General features: G+C 41.6%; 1 protein-coding gene across 1 annotated transcript; it reads right to left on the minus strand.

Annotated features, from left to right (window-relative positions):
• Nucleotides 1–1,469: 1,469 nt before the first annotated feature.
• Nucleotides 1,470–20,288, minus strand: CST7 (cystatin F). The gene is made up of 4 exons (XM_075203788.1): nt 20,145–20,288; nt 7,471–7,631; nt 7,257–7,373; nt 1,470–1,915 (listed from the first exon to the last, which is right to left on the minus strand). Exons 1-4 carry the CDS (start codon nt 20,212–20,214, stop codon nt 1,805–1,807), a joined length of 459 nt encoding a protein of 152 aa, XP_075059889.1. The 5' UTR covers nt 20,215–20,288; the 3' UTR covers nt 1,470–1,804.
• Between the last annotated feature and the right edge of the window lie 4,385 nt (nt 20,289–24,673).

Here is a 24,673-nt window from a genome sequence, read left to right on the forward strand (position 1 = left end):
TTCATAATTTTTGTACATTCACTCGTAATGTTTCACAAATGGTGATTCTGAAAGTAGGCTGATTTATGAAGGATAGTTATTTTACATGGACTTTATTATGGACTATTGGATTATGATGATTTGTTCACATTAGTGGGGTCAATAGTGTAATGGATGGAGTTTTTCCCAATATAAAAAGGTGATTCAGTTACTGATGGAGTTACCCAAAGATTAGCGACTGGGTCCATGCTAGTTAGAGGAAGTCCTCCCGTTCCTCTGGAATGGACTATTCTCCTGTTTCATATTTCCTGCTGCTAAGGCATATAGAGTTAGATGCCTGCTCCAGCCAACTGCTTTCATCATAATGTGTCAGGAGGGTGAAATTCAATATGATCCATTCAGCTCCAGCAGGTGACGTATCAGTAACAGAGGCGATGGGAGGATGACTTGCCTAACTTTATGCCCTCATCCTGCCCTCTTCACTAAGAAGTGGGCGAGATGCGGGAAAACAGCCTGCTCTCCCGAAACTCTGGTAGACCTACTGTTAGGGTTCTTACCCGCCAGCTCCGTTCCACCGCACTTCCGGGTAGGTTCCGGCGGCGGTCATGTGACCAATGGGCGGGGAATTCAAAATTCTATTTCAGCGCTGCTCTGACACACTATTTGTGTCAGAGCAACGTGTTTTCAGCGTCTGGCTTCCTCTCCTGTGTTCCCTTCTCCTGTGTGTTCCTTGTGCTTTACTTACCTCCTGTGTACCAATCTGGCTGTTGTCCCTGGCTACTCTCTAGTCTCATCCCTGGCACTGCGAATTGGATTGACTCCTGTGTACTGACACAGCTGTTGTCCCTGGCTATATTCTCCAGGACATCACGGTTAGTGTGCTTTGGTCGCTAGAACCTTGTTGTTCCATTTCTGCCTTGTCTGTACATCTCATAGAGCTTTCTCCTTAGGTCTGTAGGCTAACCTGGGGGTAAAAACCATCCTGCCTTGCGGCGGTTCTTGGAGAAGACCGGGAGGGCCATTAGACTCTGCGCCCTGGGAAGGCCGGCACTAATACTGACTAAGGTAAATCCTGAATTGTAACACCTACCTGGAATTTGGAAGTTTCCCAAACATTCCGGGGGAGTTGGCAAGTATCGATTGACCTCTGTTTTTTCCATGTTTCCTTTTGTTTTTCACAATAACATGTTGGATTAAATACAACATTATCTAATTTATCCTAGGGATAGTGAGTAAACAAGAAATAAGCCTGCTCATAGTTATCTTACTGCCACTAGTTTGGTCCCAGAATTATACAGTAATAATATACATAATGGGGGAATATTTAGACAAATGTAGCTTTCTTTTGGAAATGTGCATTTAGATATACTTTCAATTCTGTTACCTGTTTCAGAATTTAAACACCATAATGATGAACCATGTTCTAAGTTAGTTATACAGAGCACGGTATTTTGTAATGTATTATGACACCACTTCAATAATTTCTTTGCGTAAATCTTTAATTACAAAACTGATTCGATTGGCATAAATGTTTTGTTGCAAAAGGAGTCCTGTGGTCACACGTGACTGTCCATTCTCTATAAGTAAACTCCTGCTTTATGACTTGAATCAACAGAGAAACCTGTATCTCTATCACAAAACCTATCTTGGATGGCTCTGATGCTAGCACACAGTATGTACAGATAAGCTATGTTCAGGTGGATTTCCTTTACCATAATATATTTTATTATGCATTTTTTTTACGCAATAATTATTTCAAATTATTCTTTTTTTTTGACATCCCTCCAAGTTGTCTTTGAGCAGCAGACTGAATAATCCTACAGCACTAAATCAAATGTCTGTGGCCTTGAAGTGGATCTTGAGTGCACTCTAGGACTGACACTTTCTCCATATGCAGCCAGCTAATTTTCCACACTTCTGAGTAACATGTGAATATCTGAAAAAAAGAATGCACAGCACAATTTAGTGGTGCATTATACAAGATATGGGTTACAACCTCAGTTTACAATTAGTTTATGGGTATGTTACGTTTTATTTTCAAAATTGTCATAGTTGCTATTTTCTCTTGCTCCGCTTCTGGAATGCCTATACTGGACATTTTGTAAAAATAATTACCGTATTTTTGCTCCTCGCCTTCCAAAATTGCATTGATATAACATTTGAACCTATTGCTCAATACCTGTCCTGATGTTCCGTGAATTTCAATTACCCATGATGCTTTGCTACAAATCGCAAACCTGGAACAATTTTATAATGTGAGTTCGGTTTATGGATTGGATATATGCTTGGATTACGGATGGGTCTAAGGTTAATACTTTGGGAAGGTTCAAATTTAGTATTTATACTTATGTTAGGACTACAGTACACAAGGATCCAAATTTAGATTGTTATGTTAACTTTCAGTTTAGTATATTTTTATTCCCCCTTCCTCTTCAATGGCTGAGTTGCTGTTGTTCCTAAACTCATACACTTTCTAATACTATCACTTACAGTTGACCGTGGGATATCCGACAGGGAAGACATTTCACAAACTGTCTTATTGCAAAGGTGGCATCCTGTCACAGTACCAGGCTTTAAGTCACTGAGCTCTTTAGAACGACCCACTTTGTATCACAAATGTTTGCAAATGGAGACTACGGGCTAGATTTACTAAGCTGCGGGTTTGAAAAAGTGGGGATGTTGCCTATAGCAACCAATCAGATTCTAGCTGTAATTTTGTAGAAGGTACTAAATAAATGAAAGCTAGTATCTGATTGGTTGCTATAGGCAACATCCCCACTTTTTCAAACCCGCAGCTTAGTAAATCTAGCCCTACGTGTCTAGGTGCTTGATTTTATAAACCTCTGGCAACATATCCGATTGAAACACCTCAATTCTATAATTGGCAGGTATGGCCAAATACTTTTGTCCATAGAGTGTATTTTATAGAGCAGGAGGCAAATGGGGGCTGTGGAGTCTAAATCCAATAGGAGAAAGGGCTGGTCATTATGCACATGCCGAAGACACAAAATGAAGACCACCATCTTTCGGCAGTATTGGCAGCACCATGAGAACGAAGAAGCCTGCTGCGCCTCTTTGGAGAACCAAGTGAGCGCGCCAGACCCTGAAAGTCTGGCGCGTGACAGGTGGTCTCCAATCATTTAATTATGGTACCGCCAAAAACAGTTGCTTTCACAAGCGTATGAAGAGGTGTATATTAATAAACGAGGTGAACATTTATGTAATCAGTAATTTGTAATTTATTAAGAAAAAGCTTTAGGGTTGTTTTTTTTAAACTTGATTAACAAAATAGAAAATGTAAAAAAAATGTCAATTTATGTATGTATATATAATATGTCAATGTTGTTTTTTTTTTTTTTTTTTTTAAAAGATATTTTATTGAGTTTTGCAATACAGACAATGAGGGAAACAGGGAATACAGGTAAAACAGGACTGCAATGAAGTTTCCACGTAATATAAGCAGTGTATTGTTATTAATATGAAAATACAAAAGAAAATTTAGGGAGGGTTGGGGGAAGAGAGAAGAGAAAGGAAAGAATAGGGGTGAGAGGGACAGGGAAAATCACTAGCCAAAGCGATAGGGAGAAAAGTAAAAAGAAGATGCTGAACCATGAGGAGGATCAAGATTGGTAGTTAGGGCTCAGCGGCCTTAAAATGCAAGAGGAGGGGAGGCTCCGTGAAACTCAGTCCAAGGACTCCAGACCTTATCGAATTGGACAGGAGTGCGGCGGAGGATGCTAGTCATATACTCCATATGATAGACTTGCCGAGTGCGGTTGATCACAGAGGGCAGGGAGGGAGGGCAATTTGGCATCTAGCAGCACTAAGCATATGTGTAATAAGTTTCTGAGTTGCTTTTGATATCTTGGGAATAGAGCGTGGGAGTAGGAAATATGAGAGAGATGGAGGGAGAGAAATCTGAGTGATACTGGATATTAACTGATGGACCGACTTCCAGAAAGGAAGTAGTTTTGGACAATGCCACCATATATGAGACAGGGTGCCCTCCCGACCACATTGACGCCAGCATAGCGATGAGGAACCTGGATAATTCATATGAATACGGTGAGGCACCAAGTACCAACGGTAGAAAATCTTGCGACTGTTTTCGCTTATCTTAACACAAATAGAGGTCTTTGAGAGGTTCAGGCGAATCTTAACCCATTCCCAGGAGTAAGCGACTCCCCCATGTCCTCCTCCCATTTAAGCTTGTGAGAATCCTTAGGGGGGCAATTGTATTTTACCATAAGGCGATAGAACGTGGAAATCAAGCCCTGAGAAGAGGAGCGGAGATGACAGAACGAGACCAGAGGAGAAGTTAAGTGTATGTCAGTGACTATATGTCAATGTTTTATATGGCAATTGCAACTAAATTATTTAATATACAAAATTATATGCTTAACATTTTAAAAAATATATATTGATTTATTTTTTTATTTTTGAATTTCATTTTATTGTGAGCCCAGTGTCAGGTTTGTGTATAGGGTGGAGCCACTAACTGGTATTGGCGCAACTGAACCAGGGGTGCGTTAGGAGGTGTGGAGTCTAACGCACCCCTGGTTTTCACCAGGAACCTTCGCAAGGAGGTTTGGGCTTGGCTGCAAGAGGTGCGCAGGTCGTGGATATTTACCAGTGTAGTGGTGGTGAGAATAGTTAAAAAATCTAGGTCGATGTGTTAACACAGTACCAAGGGAGATCCAGAGGGAGGTCAGAATATAAGCATAAATCACAATCCAGAAGAAGGGTCAAATTGCCAGCCGGGTCAGTAGCAAAGCAGGAGACACTAGGAAAGCTGGAGCCAGGTAAGACCTGATACTCTGGCACCCTAATGGTGTCAGCAGGACCGCCATCAGGGGGGTACGGGGGGTACTCTTGTACCTGGCCCAGGGTCACCAGGGGGCCCGGCGGCTCTCTTATACTTTCATTTTCATTCATTTGTTTTGTTTTTATGCATATCGTTTTTATTCCTACCACAAGGGGGTGCCCTGACGGCCGACAGTGAAGCAGTCCTGGAAGTAAATCACCAGGCTGCTTTTCACTGAGGGGGGGCTGCAGCACAAGCAGGAGGGAGAGAGATCCCATGTAGCTCAACATCCTGGAGCTCAGATAGGCTGCTCACAGCTCTACTATTACCCAATGAGGAACGGACAACATCAGTGTGAGAGGTGAGTTGACTCACATATAGGACTACAGAGCAGTTTGTAGTGTGTCACAATTTGAATTGGGGCACTACTGTGGGCATAATATTATCTGGGGACACTACTGTGTGGCATATTATCTGGGGACATTACTGTGTGGCATAATATCTGGGGACACTACTGTGTGGCATATTATCTGGGGCACTACTGTGTGGCATATTATTATCTGGGGGCAGTATTGTTTGGCATAATATGTTCCGGGGGCACTTGTTTGGTGTAATGTGATTGATTTGGGGGCAGTATTGTTTGGTGTTATATGAACTGGGGGCACTATTAGGCATCCTCCCCTAGACGTTGTTGTACACGCCCTTCCGGCAGCAAGCTGCGGCACAGAGTATCCCTCGCTCGGTGTCCCTGGGTGCGCACCCTAATGAAGTGTTCTGCGCACTCCTTTGGGTAAGTGACTTGAACTGAACACTCTGAGAGAGTACTGAGCTAATATCAGATCATCATTGGCAACAGAATTTCCTTGGGGAGTAAATCTGCTTGCCAGTCTACTGCGTCATCTTTCTGTGTCTTATAACATCCAAAATTGTATTTCAACCGCATTATTTGGTAGTATTTAAGGATTTTATTCTTGTAATGAGACCATGTTACACGTTTATGATCTGATTCTACTGCAGAACAGTGGTACTCTCACATCTGACAGTGCTGCTGTCCTTGCAATATTCCAGTACTGGCATCTTTCTTTTATCTCTCTACCTGGTCACTTTTAAGTAGGTACTGTAAGTAAATTCATTAGGTATTGAATGGATTATCCTGCAAATTTGGAAACTCACAGTTCCTTTCTGCAGAGCATTTACTTATTATTTTAACTCTTTATCATCATCATTTATTTATTTATTTATATTGCGCCAACATATTCCATAGCACTTTACAATTGGGGGCAAACACAGTAATAAACAAAACAGACAAAGAGGTGAGAAGGCCCTGCTTGCAAGTTTACAATATATGGAAGGCCCTGCTCGCAAGCTTACAATATATGGTTTAAATATTATGAACATGTTGTACATCTGTATGGAACACCAGCATTTTATTCATGCATATCAGTCCCTGTGTAGATTACAATATAATTTACCTACCACATACTCGCACACATGAGGAGCAATTTAGTCAGAATTCAATGCTTGATGGTATAGGAAGGGGAGAGGGACCTCTGAATGAATGACTTTCTTATAGATAGGAGGCTGGCATGGCCTGTCTGTGCGGTGTGTCAAATGTCTTTTTGTTTACACAATATAGTCACACTCTTCTTACATGGCAATTTTCAGTTCTACATTAATAAATACTTGGGGTGTAGCACAATACTTTATAACCTTTCTTTGTGTCTGCTTACTGTGACTCCGCCTACCACTGCGTGTTCCGTTAGCCTCACCTGCCACTGATAACTGATGTGGTTATGGATAATCAAGTTAATCCCACCTACTTTAATGTTGGACCAGCCCACTGTTTGGTTCTGCCCATGTGAGGCCACTTCCAGATTTTTTTCCAGGACAACTCTAAGTTCCCAATCGCCCCTGAGTGATGGTGTGGTGTGACCTGACGTCACACTGATGTCCCCGCCGCCGCTGTAAGAATAAGGAGCAAGGAGCAGCAGCTGCAACATATGGGTAAGTATATTTTAAAGATATTTTATTATCACATTTTTTTTTACTCTGAATTGTGTAGGATACTAGGCTTCCAAGTATGATAATGGGTTAAGCTGTATTTCTTGAGGGATAATAGTTATTTTCTCCCTTAATGTCATGAATTAAGTTTTGGCTGTTTTTCTTTTGAGGGAGGGAGTACATTCACCAAGAGGGGTTGTGGGTGTTACCATCGGGGGGGCCCTGCCTGTTTCATTTGTACTGGGCCCCACGATTTCTGATGGCAGCCCTGGGTGTCAGAGTCAGGTTTAAATACGTGCAGCTGAATGCTGATAGGAGGAGGGGAGAAGGAAGGCAGTAGTGACAACGACTCCTGACACCCAGACTTCTCTGTGCACGAATAGATAATATATGTCCATCCAATTTACAAAATGACAGGTCTCTGCCATCTTTATAATAAGAATTATTGTGAGAAATATATAGTATGTCATACCTGTTTCAGCGGCTTCTTTTGTTGGAAGTCACATTCATCCAAGATGTTCTTCATGTTCTTCTGACAGACTGTCCTTCCTATTTTTGCTCTTAGCAGGTATTTTATGCCTTTTACAACCTGTGTAAGCAAATATATTCACGGATGTGAAGTTATTTTCTAATTGCATGTTTACGACTGTTAAGCAATAGAACGAGGTAGCAACACAAGTTCTCACCTGTATCATGGCCTTCTGTATCTCCAGCTCTTTGAATAGAAAGAGATCATTGGACATGTTGTTATAAGCATAGACAGTGATCCTCACTGCTTTCTTTACTTCAGGGTCATTAGTGCTGGCATTTTTGGGAAATCCAGGGTCCATGGTGGAGGTACGGATGTCTAGATTGTGAAAAAAATATTTTTTTAAATGCAGAACAGATACTTGGAGGCTTATTTAATGCATATAAGTCACTTCAAAAGGAGAATAGATTTCTGGGTAATGTAAATGTCAGTACTTAGAAATCTATTCTTCTTTTGGAGTTTCTTGTGTGCATGTTGGTTATAGGAAATGTTGGTTGGAAATTTCCTTAATTCTTTTCATTGCTTGGTGAAGTTGTTTCAATAGCACTTTACGGGCCTGATTCATTAAGGCACGAACATGGTGATCTTGTGCGTATAATATGCCCAATTACTCTGCACATGCCCAGAACTAGACAATCCGCCATAGAATGCAGCCACATTAAATTCATCTTCAAGTGCAAAGGACACTTATTACAGTCTATGATTTCAGGGAGGAAACAAGGTGGGTAAGGGGCAGATGCCAATAGTCTATGTACAGTAGCAGTAAGGGTGTGCCAAACACAAGCGTGCGCAACAGCGTCAGATATAAGCTCTGGACATCTCTCAGGTACTTGTTTTTCAGCTATATCCTTGTTCCAGCTACAAGTCTAGTCTAAGTGGCCATTACTAATGATGACGGCTGTGTATGCATGCTAGGAGATGTGTTTGCAATCAGTAGCAACTGTAAATTTATATTTTAATGACGTAGACATTCATAACATCCTAATAAATGTATTTCATGGAAAACAAAAACACCTTTTTTATTTATTTAATGTTTTATCATTAATGCCTATATTATTAACAGAATAGTTTATGCATTCTTTTGTGATTTTATATTCCACATATGTATTGGGCGTATCCTGCTGTATCCTGTGTAGTAGAGCAGAGCAGACCTACACCCATATTCATCACAAGCATCTTCAGATCTGATCCTTCTTGAATTTGGACGTACATATACCCGATTTTACAACAAACGCATATTGCGTTCAGTATGCATCTCTTTATGAATAAGGCCCTACCGATTGTCCCTTACAACAAGCTGGACTGTAGTTTACTACCTCTGAAGAAATCGTGTTTTCACAATGAAACGCGCCAGCAAAAATATTGCAGAATTATTCTGCATTGCCTGGCTGTCTGAGCATGGTGACTGAGCCAGGGCAAGGAATGTGTGCCCTGGATGAGGGGGAGAACTCCATGCCACTATAGATAACCCAAGAGAGAGGGGGATACTTCGCATGGAAGAGGCCCTGGAGTGAGGGCTGCTACAAGAGGCATGGTAGCTGTAGTGTCAGATCCTGAGGCTTAGAGTACACAGAGTGAAGTGCCAGAGCACAGGAGACACTATCCCCGCAGAGGAGGGATGAGCTGCAGTTGAGAGGTACACAGAGAGTGTCAGAGCTGCATGGAGGAGAGGCTGCCTGCCTATTAGCATCCATATGAGTGCCCTTGCAGAGGAGGGTGATCTGCAGTGAGTATGGAGTGCAAGAGACATGTAAATTATGTTATTTAACATCTGGATAACATTAAGAACTGTGCAGGAGGAGTAATAAGATATTTGCAACCATATTCGTATTGCTCATTAAGAACTGTGCTGGAGAGAGTAAGGAGATGTATATATTTTTCTTTATTGCTGCAACCATTATGATTATCGTGCTGGAGGAAGAGGAGTCTAAATAAAAGTTCAGTTTGTTATAGAGATGGTCTGGCGCCCAAATTATTGTGACTTCTATTACACTGCACCAAAGTGACATCCCCTGTGTCCCACTAACTACAGAGAAACACCTGCGTGTGCAGGGACCCCCTGATCATTTACACCCATGCCCATCAGCTAGCCAGGGCTTGAGAAGGAGGTGCACTGTGTACCCTTTGCACACCACACTACACACAGTGACAGGGGGTTACAATGGCATTACTCAGAATTATATTTTCCTTTTGGAGTGACTAATTTGCATACATGTGCCGCTATCTATACTGATCTGTACTAGTTATGGTATTTTCCTTTTACTAAGAAACAATATGGAGTCTATCATTGATTTCTATGTGTCTCTTTATGAATAGATACTAAGGGGTATATTTACTAAACTGCGGGTTTGAAAAAGTGGAGATGTTGCCTATATCAACCAATCAGATTTAAGCTGTATGTACTAAATAAATGACAGCTCGATTCTGATTGGCTGCTATAGGCAACATATCCACTTTTTCAAACCCACAGTTTAGTAAATTTACCCCCAAGTCTGTGATGTTTCTACACATTATTTACTTGTCTTTTATAACCAGGTTTTTTCTAAAACCAGTGCAGTGGACTATGTCCTGCAAACTCAGCTCTTTAAGCAATTTATAACTCAGAGAGACAATGTTTGTTTATAAGCAATATATGAATGTAATTGCTTAGTTTGCAAAATTAGCTGATTTTTACTCAGTGATCATCAATTTCATGTATTGTATCAGTATTCACTTTAACCATCTAGCTGTTAATGATGCAGTTAGTCTTGTAACATATGATCTTATGACATGCACACCTAGGGAGATGGCTGGGATCATTTTCTGCTTACTATATAAATTTAGGGGAGGACTCAGCAGTCTTTTCCCTGGAGTAACGCAGACTGCAGAAGCGCCAGGGAGCCTGAAACCTATTCTAACCTCACTGATTGACTGAGGAGGGCTCCTAAAATTGCTTATGCGATTGCTGTACTGGACATATACCTATGAATTGATCAACACTTGTAGCTAAGTATATTTCAAATAAATCTATTTGTTGTGTTAACTGAAGTTGTATCTCTTACTTGGGATTATACATCCATGGTCTCATCGAACTTAAATATCCAACCGTTTGCACAATCAATCTGACATAAGCTTTAATTAAACTGGACATGCATGCACTGATATAAGCTTCAATATGAGTAAGCTGCCCAGATATTAGCACGCCTCCCGTACTAAATGATCAGCATGCCAGAGAAATATCTGTTTAAAATAAATCTGATAATTTGGGCTCAGTCAGATATCTGGCTGGCACACGAACGTTAACTGCATGTGGTCATCTGCTGATTGTACTAACTAACCCCAATGTGACTCAGTCCAAACATGAAACTGCCTGTGTAACTAAACTAGAAAGTGATCCTGTTGGTTGATATCTGATGGGTTACAGCAGATCATTGCATTTTGCACCATTTTATTACATAAGCTCCTTAACAAGTAGATAATAGAATTAACAATTATTTCTAATAGACTTTGGATTCAAGTGTATTCTCAGGCTCCCGAAAATCTGTTCTTTCTAGCAGTATTCCTTAACTACCCCAATCAAATTATGCTTTGAGATATTCCTGTGTGAGTATATGTGGGACAATCACAGACCACATGTACAAAATTTAATTAATATATGTACAATTATTCAAATCATTAGGATGTGTCACCAGATGGTCAAGAAATTCAGCTCTTTAGTCAGAGATAAAGGTTAAACAACCTAATACAATATACAGTATTGAAAAGAGAGCATATTGTTTCTGACTAAACCTATGCAGTGACTTTTTATTAACTTATTGAATCCTGACACCTGTACTGTAAGTGATACAAATGAACTGAAATATTGCACAGGAGAAGCATTGTAACAAAGCATTACCTAAAAAAATATGTATTTATTCTAGTGAAATAAGTTGCAGTTATACTTAATGTTAGACAACATTTTAAAAATCTGTTTCTTAATAATTCATTTTCTTTATATATCTATTACATACACTATATGGACAAAAGTATTTGGACGCTTGACCATTACACTGACAGGGACTGTATTCAAATACATATACTTTAATATGGAGTTTGTCCCCCTTTTGCAGTGATAACCGCTTCCACTCTTCTTGTAAGGCTTTCCACAAGATGTTGGAGTGTTTCTGTGGGAATTTGTGCCAATTCATTCTGTAGAGCATTTATGAGGTCAGGCAGTGATGTTGGACTAGAAGTATTGGCTCGCAATCTCCATTCCAGTTCATCCCAAAGGTGTTCGATGGGGTTGAGGTCAGGCCTCTGTGCGGGCCAGTCAAATACTTCCACACTGAACTCATCAAACCATGTCTTTGTAGTCCTTGCTTTGTGCACTGGGGCACAGTCATGTTGCAATAGAAAAGGGCCTTCTCCAAACTGTTGCCACAAAGTTGGAAGCATAGCATTGTCCAAAATGACTTTGTATGCTGAAGCATTAAGATTGCCCTTCACTGGAGATAAGGGGCCTAACCCAAACCCTGAAAACAGCCCTATACCATTATCCCTCATCCACCAAACGTCACAGTTGGCATAATGCAGTCAGGCAGGTAACGTTCTCCAGGCATCTGCCACACCCAGACTTTCCCATCTGACTGCCAAACAGAGAAGCGTGGTTCATCACTCCACAGAACACGTTTCCACTGCTCCGCAGTCCAGAGTCGGTGTGCTTTACACCATTCCATCCGACGCTTGCCATTGGTCTTGGTGATGTGAGGTTTGCATGTAGCTGCTTGGCCATGTAAACCCATTCCATTAAGCTCCCGCTGCACAGTTTTTGTGCTTAAATTAATGCCAGTGGAAGTGTGGAACTCTTCAGCTATGGAATCAGCAGAGTGTTGGCGACTTTTACGCACCATGCGCCTTAGCAGTTGTTGACCCCGCTCTGTGATTTTACATGGTTTTCCGCTTCATGGCTGAGTTGCTGTTGTTCCTAAGTGCTTCCACTTTCTAATAATATCACTTACAGTTGACCGTGAAATATCCAGCAGGGATAAAATTTCACGAACCGTCTTATTGCAAAGATGGCATCCTATCACAGTACCATGCTTGAAGCCACTGAGCTCTTCAGAACGACCCATTTTGTATCACAAATGTTTGCAAATGGAGACTGCATGGCTAGGTGCTTGATTTTATACACCTCTGGCAATGGGTCTTAATAAAACACCTCAAATACTTATGTCCATATGGTGTACATTGTGCACTGGGAACTGGACTGAAAATTATGTGATTATGCCTAGATTTAAAATTCAGTACTGGCAAATTCACTTTTCCTGGGGCCAGGGTATCTGTGGATAATACAGTGTTTGTTTATTGGAGTTAAAATAATTTCAAATGGCACTGCATAGCTATCCTGCAGGCTGTGCGATCATGGTCAAATCAAGCCCCTTCCCAAAATTATTTCTTATGCCCCTTTGGGTGCCAAAATATGAGACTGTTGGGTGTACAAGCTAAGAGAGTATTTAGATTGAAGCCACCAAGAATAGACACATTATCTATTATAGGACCTAGATAGCTAAAAATTCAGCCTGAAATAGATAATTGAATTTGATTCTGGAGGGTATCGGGTGCCCTTGTAGGATTGCCAGAATGGTGCAGATGATGTAAAGCAATGAGAGTGGAAGAAACTCCACCCACATAATAAGAACTCCCGTCGCTTGCAACAAATACCGTACCCCAGGGATCTTTAGTGTATAAAAACATAAAGGTCCCTGCTATATGATATTTGTAGCAAGTAACGTGGACTTTATGACGGGAGTACTAGCTACTATGTGGTTGGCCGAATGGGTACTTACATCTTAGCCTGCTGAATCAAGTGATTTATATCTCAGACTGCATTTCCCAGGAATTGGGTAAGAACATATAAAAGCGATTGTCTGCTGGATTATAAGATTACTAGTTACAGATACCTAGTACTGATATAAGTACCACTGTTTGAATCAGAACTTTCATTGGTGCTGTATACAAGACGGATTTTCTAATAGGCGAATATTACTCTCAGTAGTTTTTATGCCACATCTGGAGGAGGTTATTGTAGTGTATATCTACATGTTGATACACCTAATATTCAAGAGTATTTGTTTGTTTTTTTTCTTCTTAGGAGATATATTCATGTATGTGTTTTCATTTTATCTGTTTATTCTGTGCTATAAAATGTATGCATTTTTATCAAGATTGTTGCTTGCAGCTCATTATTCTGCTGGGTTTTTCTGCTATTTTGGGATCTGGTGCTTATTACCTGACTTATAGGGCCTTCAGAACGCTGTATTCCCGTTTTTTGCTTTCTGGAAGGTCATTCTTCCAGCAGAATTCAATGTTGCTTGTATTGGGAATAGACCGGTGAGGGAAAGGCGGGATAGGAGAAGGTGGCAGTAGTCAAGGCCAAGAATAATAAGGTATAAGGGTTTTGATACAGAGGTAGAAAGCTTTGGCAATATTTTGAAATAGAAGGTGACATGTATATGTGAGGTGGATGCGGGGACTAAAGCTGAGAGCGGAGACGAACTAAGTCAGTGGACAAAGGGGATTGGAAGTGAGTTAAAGCTGGCAAAAAGACAACGGGACTTGATTTAAGTATTAAGTATACTTTAAAGTAGGTTTGCTTAGCGAGAGAAGGTATAGTGAGAAGACAGGATAAATTTGTCGTACAGGTGAAATCAAGGTGGAAGCAATATTTTCTCCATTGGCTCTCAGTGGTATGTGAGAACTTTTACAAGATGTGGGTCCATTTAGAATGCAGTGTTTGGATTACTGGAGACAATGTGTGGTGGCTGAATGAGATAGGAATTGTACCAGGGTGTTGATGTATGCTTATCAATTTGGGTGCAGGAGTCCTGTAAAGTTGAGGCAGAAAGGAAATGAGGTTGTGGTCCGAGAGAGGGAAGGCTGCGTTGGAGAAGATGGAGATGGAGCAGAGGTGGAGGAAGACAAGGTCCAGGAAAAATCCATTATAGTGGCCTGTAGATTACGTCCACTAGGAGAGCCCAAAAATATGTACACCATGTGGCTTTTAGGACTGCAAAAATATTTTTTTTTATGAATTCCATGTCTTTTCAGTGTAGCTTGAAATAAACATTGTGCTTGATTTTCCTTATGTTATTGGGTTTCAACTATATTGTGGGGAAAAGACAGAACATTGCAGTGTAATAAGTACAGTCCTATGCAGCATCCATCCTTATATATTCTTGAATCCGTAAGTGGATTGCAACAGAACAGGAAAAAACAAAATAAATAAACAGCACAGTTCTAAGACTTTATCACATTTATGACATGAAGTAGATGGAAAAAAGTAATTATGTTCTTTGTAAGAATATGAAAACAGAGATCACTTTCCAGATCCTTTGGCAAGGCTAAGCAAACATAGGCGGTTTGTCAGTATGTCACAACATTATCTCTGTAACTGAATGTATGATTATGTAGCTATCTCTCAGCACTGCAGCCTTTGTTTCTTAATGCACAAAGAGATCAGTCAAACATCTCTCATAAAGGAAACTACAGTGTCACTGGAAACAAGTATAAAACTTTTCTGGAGATGGAACTAAGTGTACTAAACAATAGCATAACATTTTAAATAATAACTACTTTAAAAGGGCAATTTGCTAAATTATTTTTGCTTGCTTCTAATAGCTTTTATAAAAAGTACTTCTAAAAGGCATCTCACACAATTAAAAGTTGTTGCTTATTATTGAATTTCTGAACATTTTCAGGTGCATTTAACTAGAGTGAAAGAAGCTATTGTTTTCATTTTTCAAAATGAGGGACATAAAAACATGCAGAAAATACATGGGAGGAGATAGATCAAGCTGTGGTCAATCAGTAATAAAATGCTAACTGCAGCAAAGAGTATTTCAGCTCAGCCAAACTTTGAATGTCCATGGGATAAATTTATGAAGCTGCGGGTTTGAAACAGTGGAGATGTTGGCTTTGGCAACCAATCTCCCTCTAGTTATCATTTATTTAGAACATTCTACAAAATGACAGCTAGAGTATGATTGGTTGCTATAGGCAACAGCTCCACTTTTTCAAACCTGCAGCTTGAAAAAATTTGCCCCCATGTGTAAGTTTGAAAGGGGAGTGGGGAAATCAATATGTAGCCAGTCAGAGCATGTAAACATTTACAACAACACAGAGTAGTGATGTGAAGCTCCATCCTGTCAAATTGTTCATGGTAGTTCAGTCACTCAGTGGCGTTGTACTACTGAAGTACATTACTATGTGCATTTGCCTTTGTGGACAAATCATTATATAGCTCTTAGTCATGCTACTACATGCAAATATGTGGAGAGTTATGGCTATGCTTACTTTGTAATGTGTATGCTTAATAACCGATGCCTGTGGGTGTCAATGTATGAACAATAAAGTTAGAAGCAAGCCGCTAGGTAGCACAAGGTTATTTCATGCCATCTATTAAATTAAATGATCTTCTCCTCTCTCACCTACTGCCATGTACAGTGGTAATGCATGGAATCAACACTCATAGTTTGTTTCACACTTAGTATTAGAGGACCCTTCACCACAGAGGAAACCACACTATGTTACAAGACAACCTTAGCAATAACTGGAACAATGAGTGTCAAAATGATGCTTTTTTTAGTTTTTCTTGTCCGTAACTTGAAGTGTGTGAAATGCAACCTAGGCCAAGCAAATTATTGTTGAACTGTACCTACTCTGCTCTGAAAACCAGGAATTGTTATTAAAAAAAGTACCCCTGCAATAGCTATGTAGTCAAATGTTAGCCCCTGATTTAGATACAGATATATGCATCTCTTAATATAAATCTATAGATTCCATTTTTTCTCTTAATAGAATTAAGTGTAATGTACCTTTATACATTTGTACCATACTGAACTTCATAGCTTCATGTTGAGCACCCTAAGAAATACTTTGCAAGTGACTGCACTAGCTTACAGACAGGCTATTTGTGAAAATATACCACATTGTCGTGATGCTTATCAATCACAGCGATAAAAAAAAACTATCACTTTTTCTTCTGAATTTATCAAAAAATATCACTGAGACAGTGTTACTCAGTAAGCTTCATTCTGCCTGCAGACACTGCGTTTTTCTCCTGTGTGACTGTGCAATGCTGCTTCTGTGAATGCAGGCACTGGGGCCATTGATCCAAATGGCAGCAGCATTTCCAGAGCACTTTTCTTGTATCGTATCCATCTTAATATCTACTGGATGTTAGTTTATGAAAAAAATTGCACAGTTTCAAGGTAAAACAATAATCTGTTGCGATGCATATATGCCATGTCTATGTACAAAGTTGACAGACATAACATACGTGCCAATATTTTAAAATAGTTACCACAACACGTTGCTGCAGACTTGAACATCTAAACATACAAGACGTGATATTGTCTTAGCAGATCTTGGAGCACTACAATCCCATCATGTCATGTTTACTGGATGTGGGTATGACATACTGTTTTGACATTTTTATAGGGGCCTACTACTTTTCAATAAATATTAACTTAAAGCCCAGATAAGAATTGCAAATAACATGTAGAAGAGAGAACTTTTACATTGTAGTTTGTCAATAATGGGACACAAAATTCCCAGGCACACATTGTTAACTCCTGGGACTATTAGTGACGCATGGGGACTATGCATAGACCCTAAGGAAAAATGATAACTTCCTCCTCTGCGATCCCTACAATGGGGCCAGAGGCAGAACAGTGGATCGACGGGCACCATGAATTTGGTTAGGGGCCCAGCTTTGCCGTTCTCCCCTCCCAGGCCCCTCTCTATTGAGAACAGAGCAGGACCTCCTCTGAGCATGTGTGGTCCAGCACATGTGCACAATGCACATGGCTACCGCACTCCCTATTGTTACGCCCCTGAATGGGGCATTTTTATTATTACTAGTCCCATAGTGGCATTATGTATTATTTTTCTTTCCCTATATTTAGGTTACTCACCTGCCTCCATGCTATTATTATTACCATTATCATTTATTATTGTTGCAGGCATTATTGGCAGTATAACTAAAAGTCCAGACTTGAGCTTTCAGGTCAACTAATGTGAAATAATGAAAATAAAACTGTTGCTTTTTAAAAAGTTCAATAAATATTTTAAACCATTAATGTATTAAACAATACTTTATTCTAGGAATACACTTTTTTGCAATGCTTTTGTTTTTTTTGTTTTTTATGCCATCCTGATATAACACATTTATTATCACCATGCAAATGTTTATCAACAGTGCTAACTAACCCCATTCATGTACTGGGTGATGTGATAATGAGCCCTATTGCTGGTGAACACATCAGTTTCCACTGGCAATATAGCTATTCACCCTTTCATAAATAGACCAATATGTATGTTCGCAGTCCAGTGAATGTATCTGCACAGAACATAGGGTTAGCCTTATAAATATCCACTTTTAATTCCCAGAAATAAGTTGTGTTGCTTCTCATTGACAGTCAGTGTAATTAGCAACATGCTACTGCTATTTCTAGAGGTACAGTAATAATTTAAAATGTAAGTGGACCAATAAACCTAAAACAAGTCGGCTTCCGCTCACCTGTGCAGAGCAGTCACACATAACCCCTCTCCCCTCACCTGTGCAGAGCAGTCACACATAACCCTACTCCACTCACCTGTGCATAGCAGTCACACATAACCCTACTCCACTCACCTGTGCAGAGCAGTCACACATAACCCTACTCCCCTCACCTGTGCAGAGCAGTCACACATAACCCTACTCCCCTCACCTGTGCAGAGCAGTCACACATAACCCTACTCCCCTCACCTGTGCAGAGCAGTCACACATTACCCTACTCCCCTCACCTGTGCAGAGCAGTCATACATAACCCCTCTCCCCTCACCTGTGCAGAGCAGTCACACATAACCCTACTCCCCTCACCTGTGCAGAGCAGTCACACATAACCCTACTCCCCTCACCTGTGCAGAGCAGTCACACATTACCCTACTCCCCTCACCTGTGCAGAGCAGTCATACATAACCCCTCTCCCCTCACCTGTGCAGAGCAGTCACACATAACCCTACTCCCCTCACCTGTGCAGAGCAGTCACACATAACCCTACTCCCCTCACCTGTGCAGAGCAGTCACACATAACCCCTTTCCCCTCACCTGTGCAGAGCAGTCACACATAACCCCTCTCCCCTCACCTGTGCAGAGCAGTCACACATGACCCTACTCCCCTCACCTATGCAGAGCAGTCATACACAACCCCACTACCCTTCATTATGCAGAGTAGTCATACATAACCCCACCCCCCTCACCTGTGCAGAGCATTCACACATAACCCTACTACCCTCATCTGTGCAGAGCAGTCATCCATAACCCCATTCCTCTTCATTGTGCAGAGTGGTCACACATAACCCCACTCCCATTCATTGTACAGAGCAGTCAAACATAACCACTCCCCTCACCTGAGCAGAGCGGTCTCCATAACTCCTCTCCTCTTCATTGTGCAGAGCAGTCACACATAACCCTACTCCCCTCACCTGTGCAGAGTTGTCACACACAACCCCACTCCCCTCACCTGCGCAAAACGGTCACATATAATCCCTCTCCCCTTCATTGTGCAGAGCAGTCACACATAACCCCACTCCCCTCACCTGAGCAGAGTGGTCTCCATAACCCCTCTCCTCTTCATTGTGCAGAGCAGTCACACATAACCCCACTCCCCTCACATGCGCAAAGCGGTCACATATAATCCCTCTCCTCTTCATTGTGCAGAGCAGTCACACATAACCCCACTCCCCTCACATGCACAAAGCGTCACATATAATCCCTCTCCCCTTCATTGTGCAAAGCAGTCACACATAACACCACTCCCCTCACCTGAGCAGAGTGGTCTCCATAACCCCTCTCCTCTTCATTGTGCAGAGCAGTCACACATAACCCAACTCCCTCACCTGCGCAAAGCGGTCACACATAACCCCACTGCCCTTCATTGTGCAGAGCAATCACACATAACCCCACTACTCTTCAATGTGCAGAGCAGTCATCCATAACCCTATCCCCCTTCATTGTGCAGAGCAGTCACACATAACCCCACTCCCCTCACCTGTGCAGAGCGGTCACACATAACCCCAATCCCCTTCCTGGTGCAGAGCGGTCCACATAACCCCACTCCCCTCACCTGTGCAGAGCGGTCACACATGACCCCACTCCCCTTCATTGTGCCGAGCAGCCATCCATAGCCCCATTCCCCTTCATTGTGCAGAGCAGTCACACATAACCCCACTCCCCTTCATTGTACAGAGCAGTCGTATATAACCTCACTGCCTTCACCTGTGCAGAGCGGTCAAACATAACCACACTGGGAACTTCATATCTGAACCCTGGACCCTTGGTAAGTAAACATTTGCCATGGAGTACAGTTTGCGCTTTTCCACCCAAAACTGAAAATGTTTCTTTCAATAATTCAGCACCTGGAGATTGCAGTTGTAAAATAGTGAAATATAAGTAGAATCATACTATTTTCACTTTGTGAAAAGGAGTCAGGTTGTCAGGTGTGAGAAGTACTCACCTGACTGAATGCTAAATCTCATATAAATCTTACTCTCCTATCACTCTTCTTTACAAGCATATTTTGTCTTTATTACTATATATGACTATTTGAAGTCAGTCTATTACATTGCAATAAAGTAATTACAAATTAAAAGAAAATGTTTAAAAAAAACTTCCCATGCAAGAACTTAGTGAACAAGCATTTACAACTGATTTTACATTTATCTAGCAAACAACCTGTATTATTGTGTCTTATTAAGAGGTGTCTGTAGCGGTAAATTAGAATGTGATGTATAAATACTACAGATGTATAGCTACTATATTCATATGCTTACCAGAGAAGATCCCATCTAGAATGCTCACACCTAAAAATAACAGGATACCAAATCTCCATGGAGCTGACATGTTGTTCTGAGAGGAGAGGATGATGAGAATGTTGCATTCATGAGAGTTACTAAGTCACTAACAGGAAGATAAGTATATTACTGTGTGGAAACTTTCTGGTTAGTGAGAGAAGATCTCTACTGTACTCTTCCTGTTGCTATCAGTCCACGGCCCTGTTAACCACTCAGACCACTAATTCACACTGCAATGCATGAAGACGGTTTTATAGTAGACATACTTTTATGGATAGGCAGAAACTATTACTGCAATTAGATATAATTTATAATGCAAGTAAACCATAACATATAAAAAGGGAGCATTTTTTGTTTAACTGTACCCCTCAGTTAACAATAAAATGACAATTACAAATGATGGCTATTATTTGTGCTGCCCTCTGGTATAAAAATAAGCATATGCTAAATACGACCTGTCACCAGGTTCTCACAGATGTTATTGTATTGCACAAGGCACTGTAATACAGCGCAATATAAAAATGGGGTTCCCTGTGACCCCTTTCACCAAGTAGTGAACATTGAATCCAGACAGCTCTTTATAGCTAAGCTTTCTCCCAGGCCGACTACGGTTTATCCCATGTAGAGAAATTCAGCCTGGGCGTGCGCATAGAGTAGTCTTATTTGGAAGGAGAGTTCGGAAGTCAGAGTGGAGCGTTCACAGGCTGGTTTCGCAGGCCGGCTTCCGCTATATATTATAACTCTCCTGCTGTGCCTCTCTGGGCTTTTACTGCACATATGCCAGACCCTGTGCATGCTCTGAAGAGCATGGGTCTGGGGATGATAGAATTGCATCACACCCCCTCATTTTGCTATTGGGCCTGTGATGGAGTGTTTTGCCTAGGACAAGAGCTCCTCTGTTGTGTAGTCTGGAGGAAGTCAGTCTGGAACAGAGCACAATGCAGTCTGATAATTAGATTTTGAAAGTAATCATGTAGCTAGTGTAGAGAACTAGATCGGGCCAGCTTCCTCCATACATTACAGCTTTCCTGCTCTGCATACTAGAGGAGGTTAGTCTAGTTCGATCATAGTATGAGGGACTTACCTGGTTGCGATGCTCGGCTGGTGTGTCTGGCAGCTTCATCAGAAATGGCCGGGACGGGAAGCCAATCAGGGCTCCCCGTTCGGTCATTAGAATTTTGGTGCTGCGGCGAGCCAATCAGGGCTCGCTGCGGCATCACGCAATGTTGCGATGAGGTCATTTGGCGTCGGCGCGTCAGCTATTTAAGACACTGGCACCATTTTGTTTAGTCTGCAGCGGAGATCAAGGAGAACAGACGTCACAGAACCGAAGAAGATAGAAGAGATAAAGAAAATGCCGGGACCGGAGAAGAAGACGGCGCAAGCAATGGGAAGAAAAGGGAACACCGGAGAAAGAAGACAGCAGGGAAGAAAGAAGCTGGCAGACAAACAGCGGAGGCAGAGAGCCTCGATTACAAGCCATACTGCTGTAATAAAGTTTTCCTTTCTTACTCACACCGGGCACAAGGCCCATGCGGCATTCAGACATTAGGCCTGTGGCATCAGAGGGGGCATTAGGCCCCAGTGATATTTCCGGGCACAAGGCCCGTGCGGCATTCAGGCATTAGGCCTGTGGCATAAGGCCGCGATCGCACCCCCCCCCCCCCCCTGGATCCGCCACTGGAGTAGTAGGGGAGTACTGGCTGGTGCTCCTGTAGCAGTATGGTATTTTCCTTTTATTATGAAACAAGATGGAGTTTATCATTGATTTCTATGTGTCTCTTTATGAACAGATACTAAGTCTGTGATGTTTCAGCACATGATTTACTTGTCTTTTATGGCCATGTTTTCCCTAAACCTAGTACAGTGGACTATGTCCTTCAACTCAGCTCGGACAATGGTTATTTACCAACTTAAGGTAATGTTGGTTTTACAACAGACAGAGAAAATTTGTGTATTCTTAAGTATGTGTTGTAATGTTTGTTGTTAAGCAATCGATGGATTTAATTGCTCAGTTTGCAAACTTAGCTGTTTTACTCAGAATGATACTGCCCATATTGCATCAGCATTCACTTTAGTGTAAGGAAAAGGATTATATAAGATGGCATAGTTCAGGCCTTCTTTAGACCTCGCTGGTGAGTCAGGAAGGCTGTGCCAGATCTCCTCCATCAAAGTATTCTAGGATGCATGATTCAACTTGAGGTCTGCTTGTTGAATGTGGGGTCTCCATGCTGTAAATCTGGGGAATTACCTGTGTCTAACAACCTATCGAAGCTAAGTATTTTAATTGTCATATTAATTATTAGATAATTTTTCTTATCCATAGTTTGTGAGTGTATCATTCTTTCTTTGTGCTAGTATTTCATGACAGTAATCTTGCAACCTGATACAGCTCCCTTTAGGAAAAGGGTGGGGGCATAGGTAGTACACCACACATAGCGGCTAGTAGAGTTGCGCTGTCTGTTCATTAGGTTCAGGGCACCTGTTGTTTCACTAGTGGCAGCTTGTGGGTGGTACACTATAGTCTCACGTAGTGTAGATGGGAGACTGTGTGTCGTTTTTGTCGTTACAGGTGACGGAAGAAGGCGAGGGAGCAGGGGTCAGAAGTTGGAGTTGTCCGGTGAGTAAAGCTCTTTGTTTTCCATAATTCTGATTGGTCCCTCAGTTATTGGTGAGGGACCGATCAGTCCCAAGTATTTGTAGTATTTGTTCCCAGTCCCAATTATTTGTTGTTACGAACCTAGGCCTAGAGTAAAACGAGGTGTCGGCAGACGGGATAGAGTGAGTGTCTCTGCCCCCTGTCATAGCCTCGGACATTCCTTTCTGGTGGACACGGTTCCTAAACTTTTGGTTTCTTCCCTAGGTATCAGTGAAGGCAGACCTACTAGAAGGAGAGGACGTTAAGTTTGACCTTCGGTTCGCTCGGTTGCAGATAGCTAGGTGTGGTCCATAGTGTTCCCTAGGGATCGGGTGAGCAACTGGGGTGTAGGGAAGGGGATTGTAGTCTGTGCGGCTTTGTCTCCCTTAGCACCCCTCACAATAGCGCAGTCTGAAAGCTTGAATTCAAATGCCAGTCAGCAAAGCAGGTATTGTATTGCTCTCTTTCCTGACAGCTTTCCTGCTGTGATATCTGTAGAAAGCTAGTCTGGGAGAGAGCATAGCAGAGAACCCCATTTTTTGTTCACCACACAGAGCACAATGCACTGCATAGTAAAATAATACAAGTAAATCAGATCACTTCTTCAACGTAAACCTATTGTGAGCTGTATATTTAAATCCAATGAAAAAATGGAGGTCTGGGCTCCCACAACCCCTATTCTTTATTCACTATAATATAACCTGGCTGACAACAATCACCACTTTCACTTTTTATATAATTGCAACAATGTTGTAGCTCTCCGCAAAACATATTATTAGACAGTTCCTTTAAAGGAGTTTTTCAGTCATTTAAATTTGAAGGCACTGAAGTTCTCATCATTCCTTTCAGTCTTTCGCAGGGTATTATCCCCCTATTTGAATTTCTTCCCACCATGGGGGAACAGGTGTCGGCCACTTGAATCCATTGGGTCATTGTAGACTCCATGCCCACCACATCCTGGAATGTCACTTTGATCAACTTTGCCACATGCAGGGGTATGTGGAACAACTGTTCCACATGTTATATTGCCTATATATTGTATTGTGTGTATGTGTGTAAATATATATTTACATATATATCTGTATATCATAGCTATATATTCTATTTATCTGTTCAATCTGCCTGAATGTATGTAGGAATGAAGCGTTGAGTGCATTACTCATCCATTACGGGTGCCGGAATGAAGCTCTGAGGACCTTAGCTATCCATTCCAGCTGCCAGAATGGGTCTGCCAGTAACTTATCCATCCATTTTGGGTGCCGTAACGGAGGCCTGAGTACATTAATCATCCATTCTGGCTGCCGGATCGGAGTTCTGAGGACCATAGCCATCCATTCCAGTTGCTAGAATGGGTCTCAGTGTTCCATAGCTATCCAGTCCGGGTGCCGGTATGGGTCTGTGAGTACCATAGCTATTAAATTTGTGTCCCAGAATGGGGTTCTGAGTAACTTACCCATCCATTCCAGGTGCCATAATGGGTCTGCCAGTACATTACCCATCCATTCCAGCTGCCAGAATGGAGCTCCGAGGACCTTAACCATCCATTCCGGCTGCCGGAATGGAGGTCTGAGTACATTAAGCATCTATTCCGGCATCCGGAATGGATGGCTAAGTTACTGAGACATCCAGTCCGGAACACGGAATGGGTGGCTAAGGTACTCAGACATTCATTCTGGCATGCAGAATGGATGGTTAAGGTACTCTGAGCCTCATTTTGGCACTTGGAATAGTTGTCTAAGATACTTAGAGCCCAATTCTGGTAGCTGGGATGCATGACTAAGGTACTAATGCATCCATTCCTGCACCTTGAATGAATGGTTAAGATATCGAGACATCCATTCCGGCACCCGGAAAGAATGGCTAAGATAGC

Source organism: Mixophyes fleayi, chromosome 3, assembly GCF_038048845.1.
Source record: "Mixophyes fleayi isolate aMixFle1 chromosome 3, aMixFle1.hap1, whole genome shotgun sequence".
NCBI lineage: Eukaryota > Metazoa > Chordata > Amphibia > Anura > Limnodynastidae > Mixophyes > Mixophyes fleayi.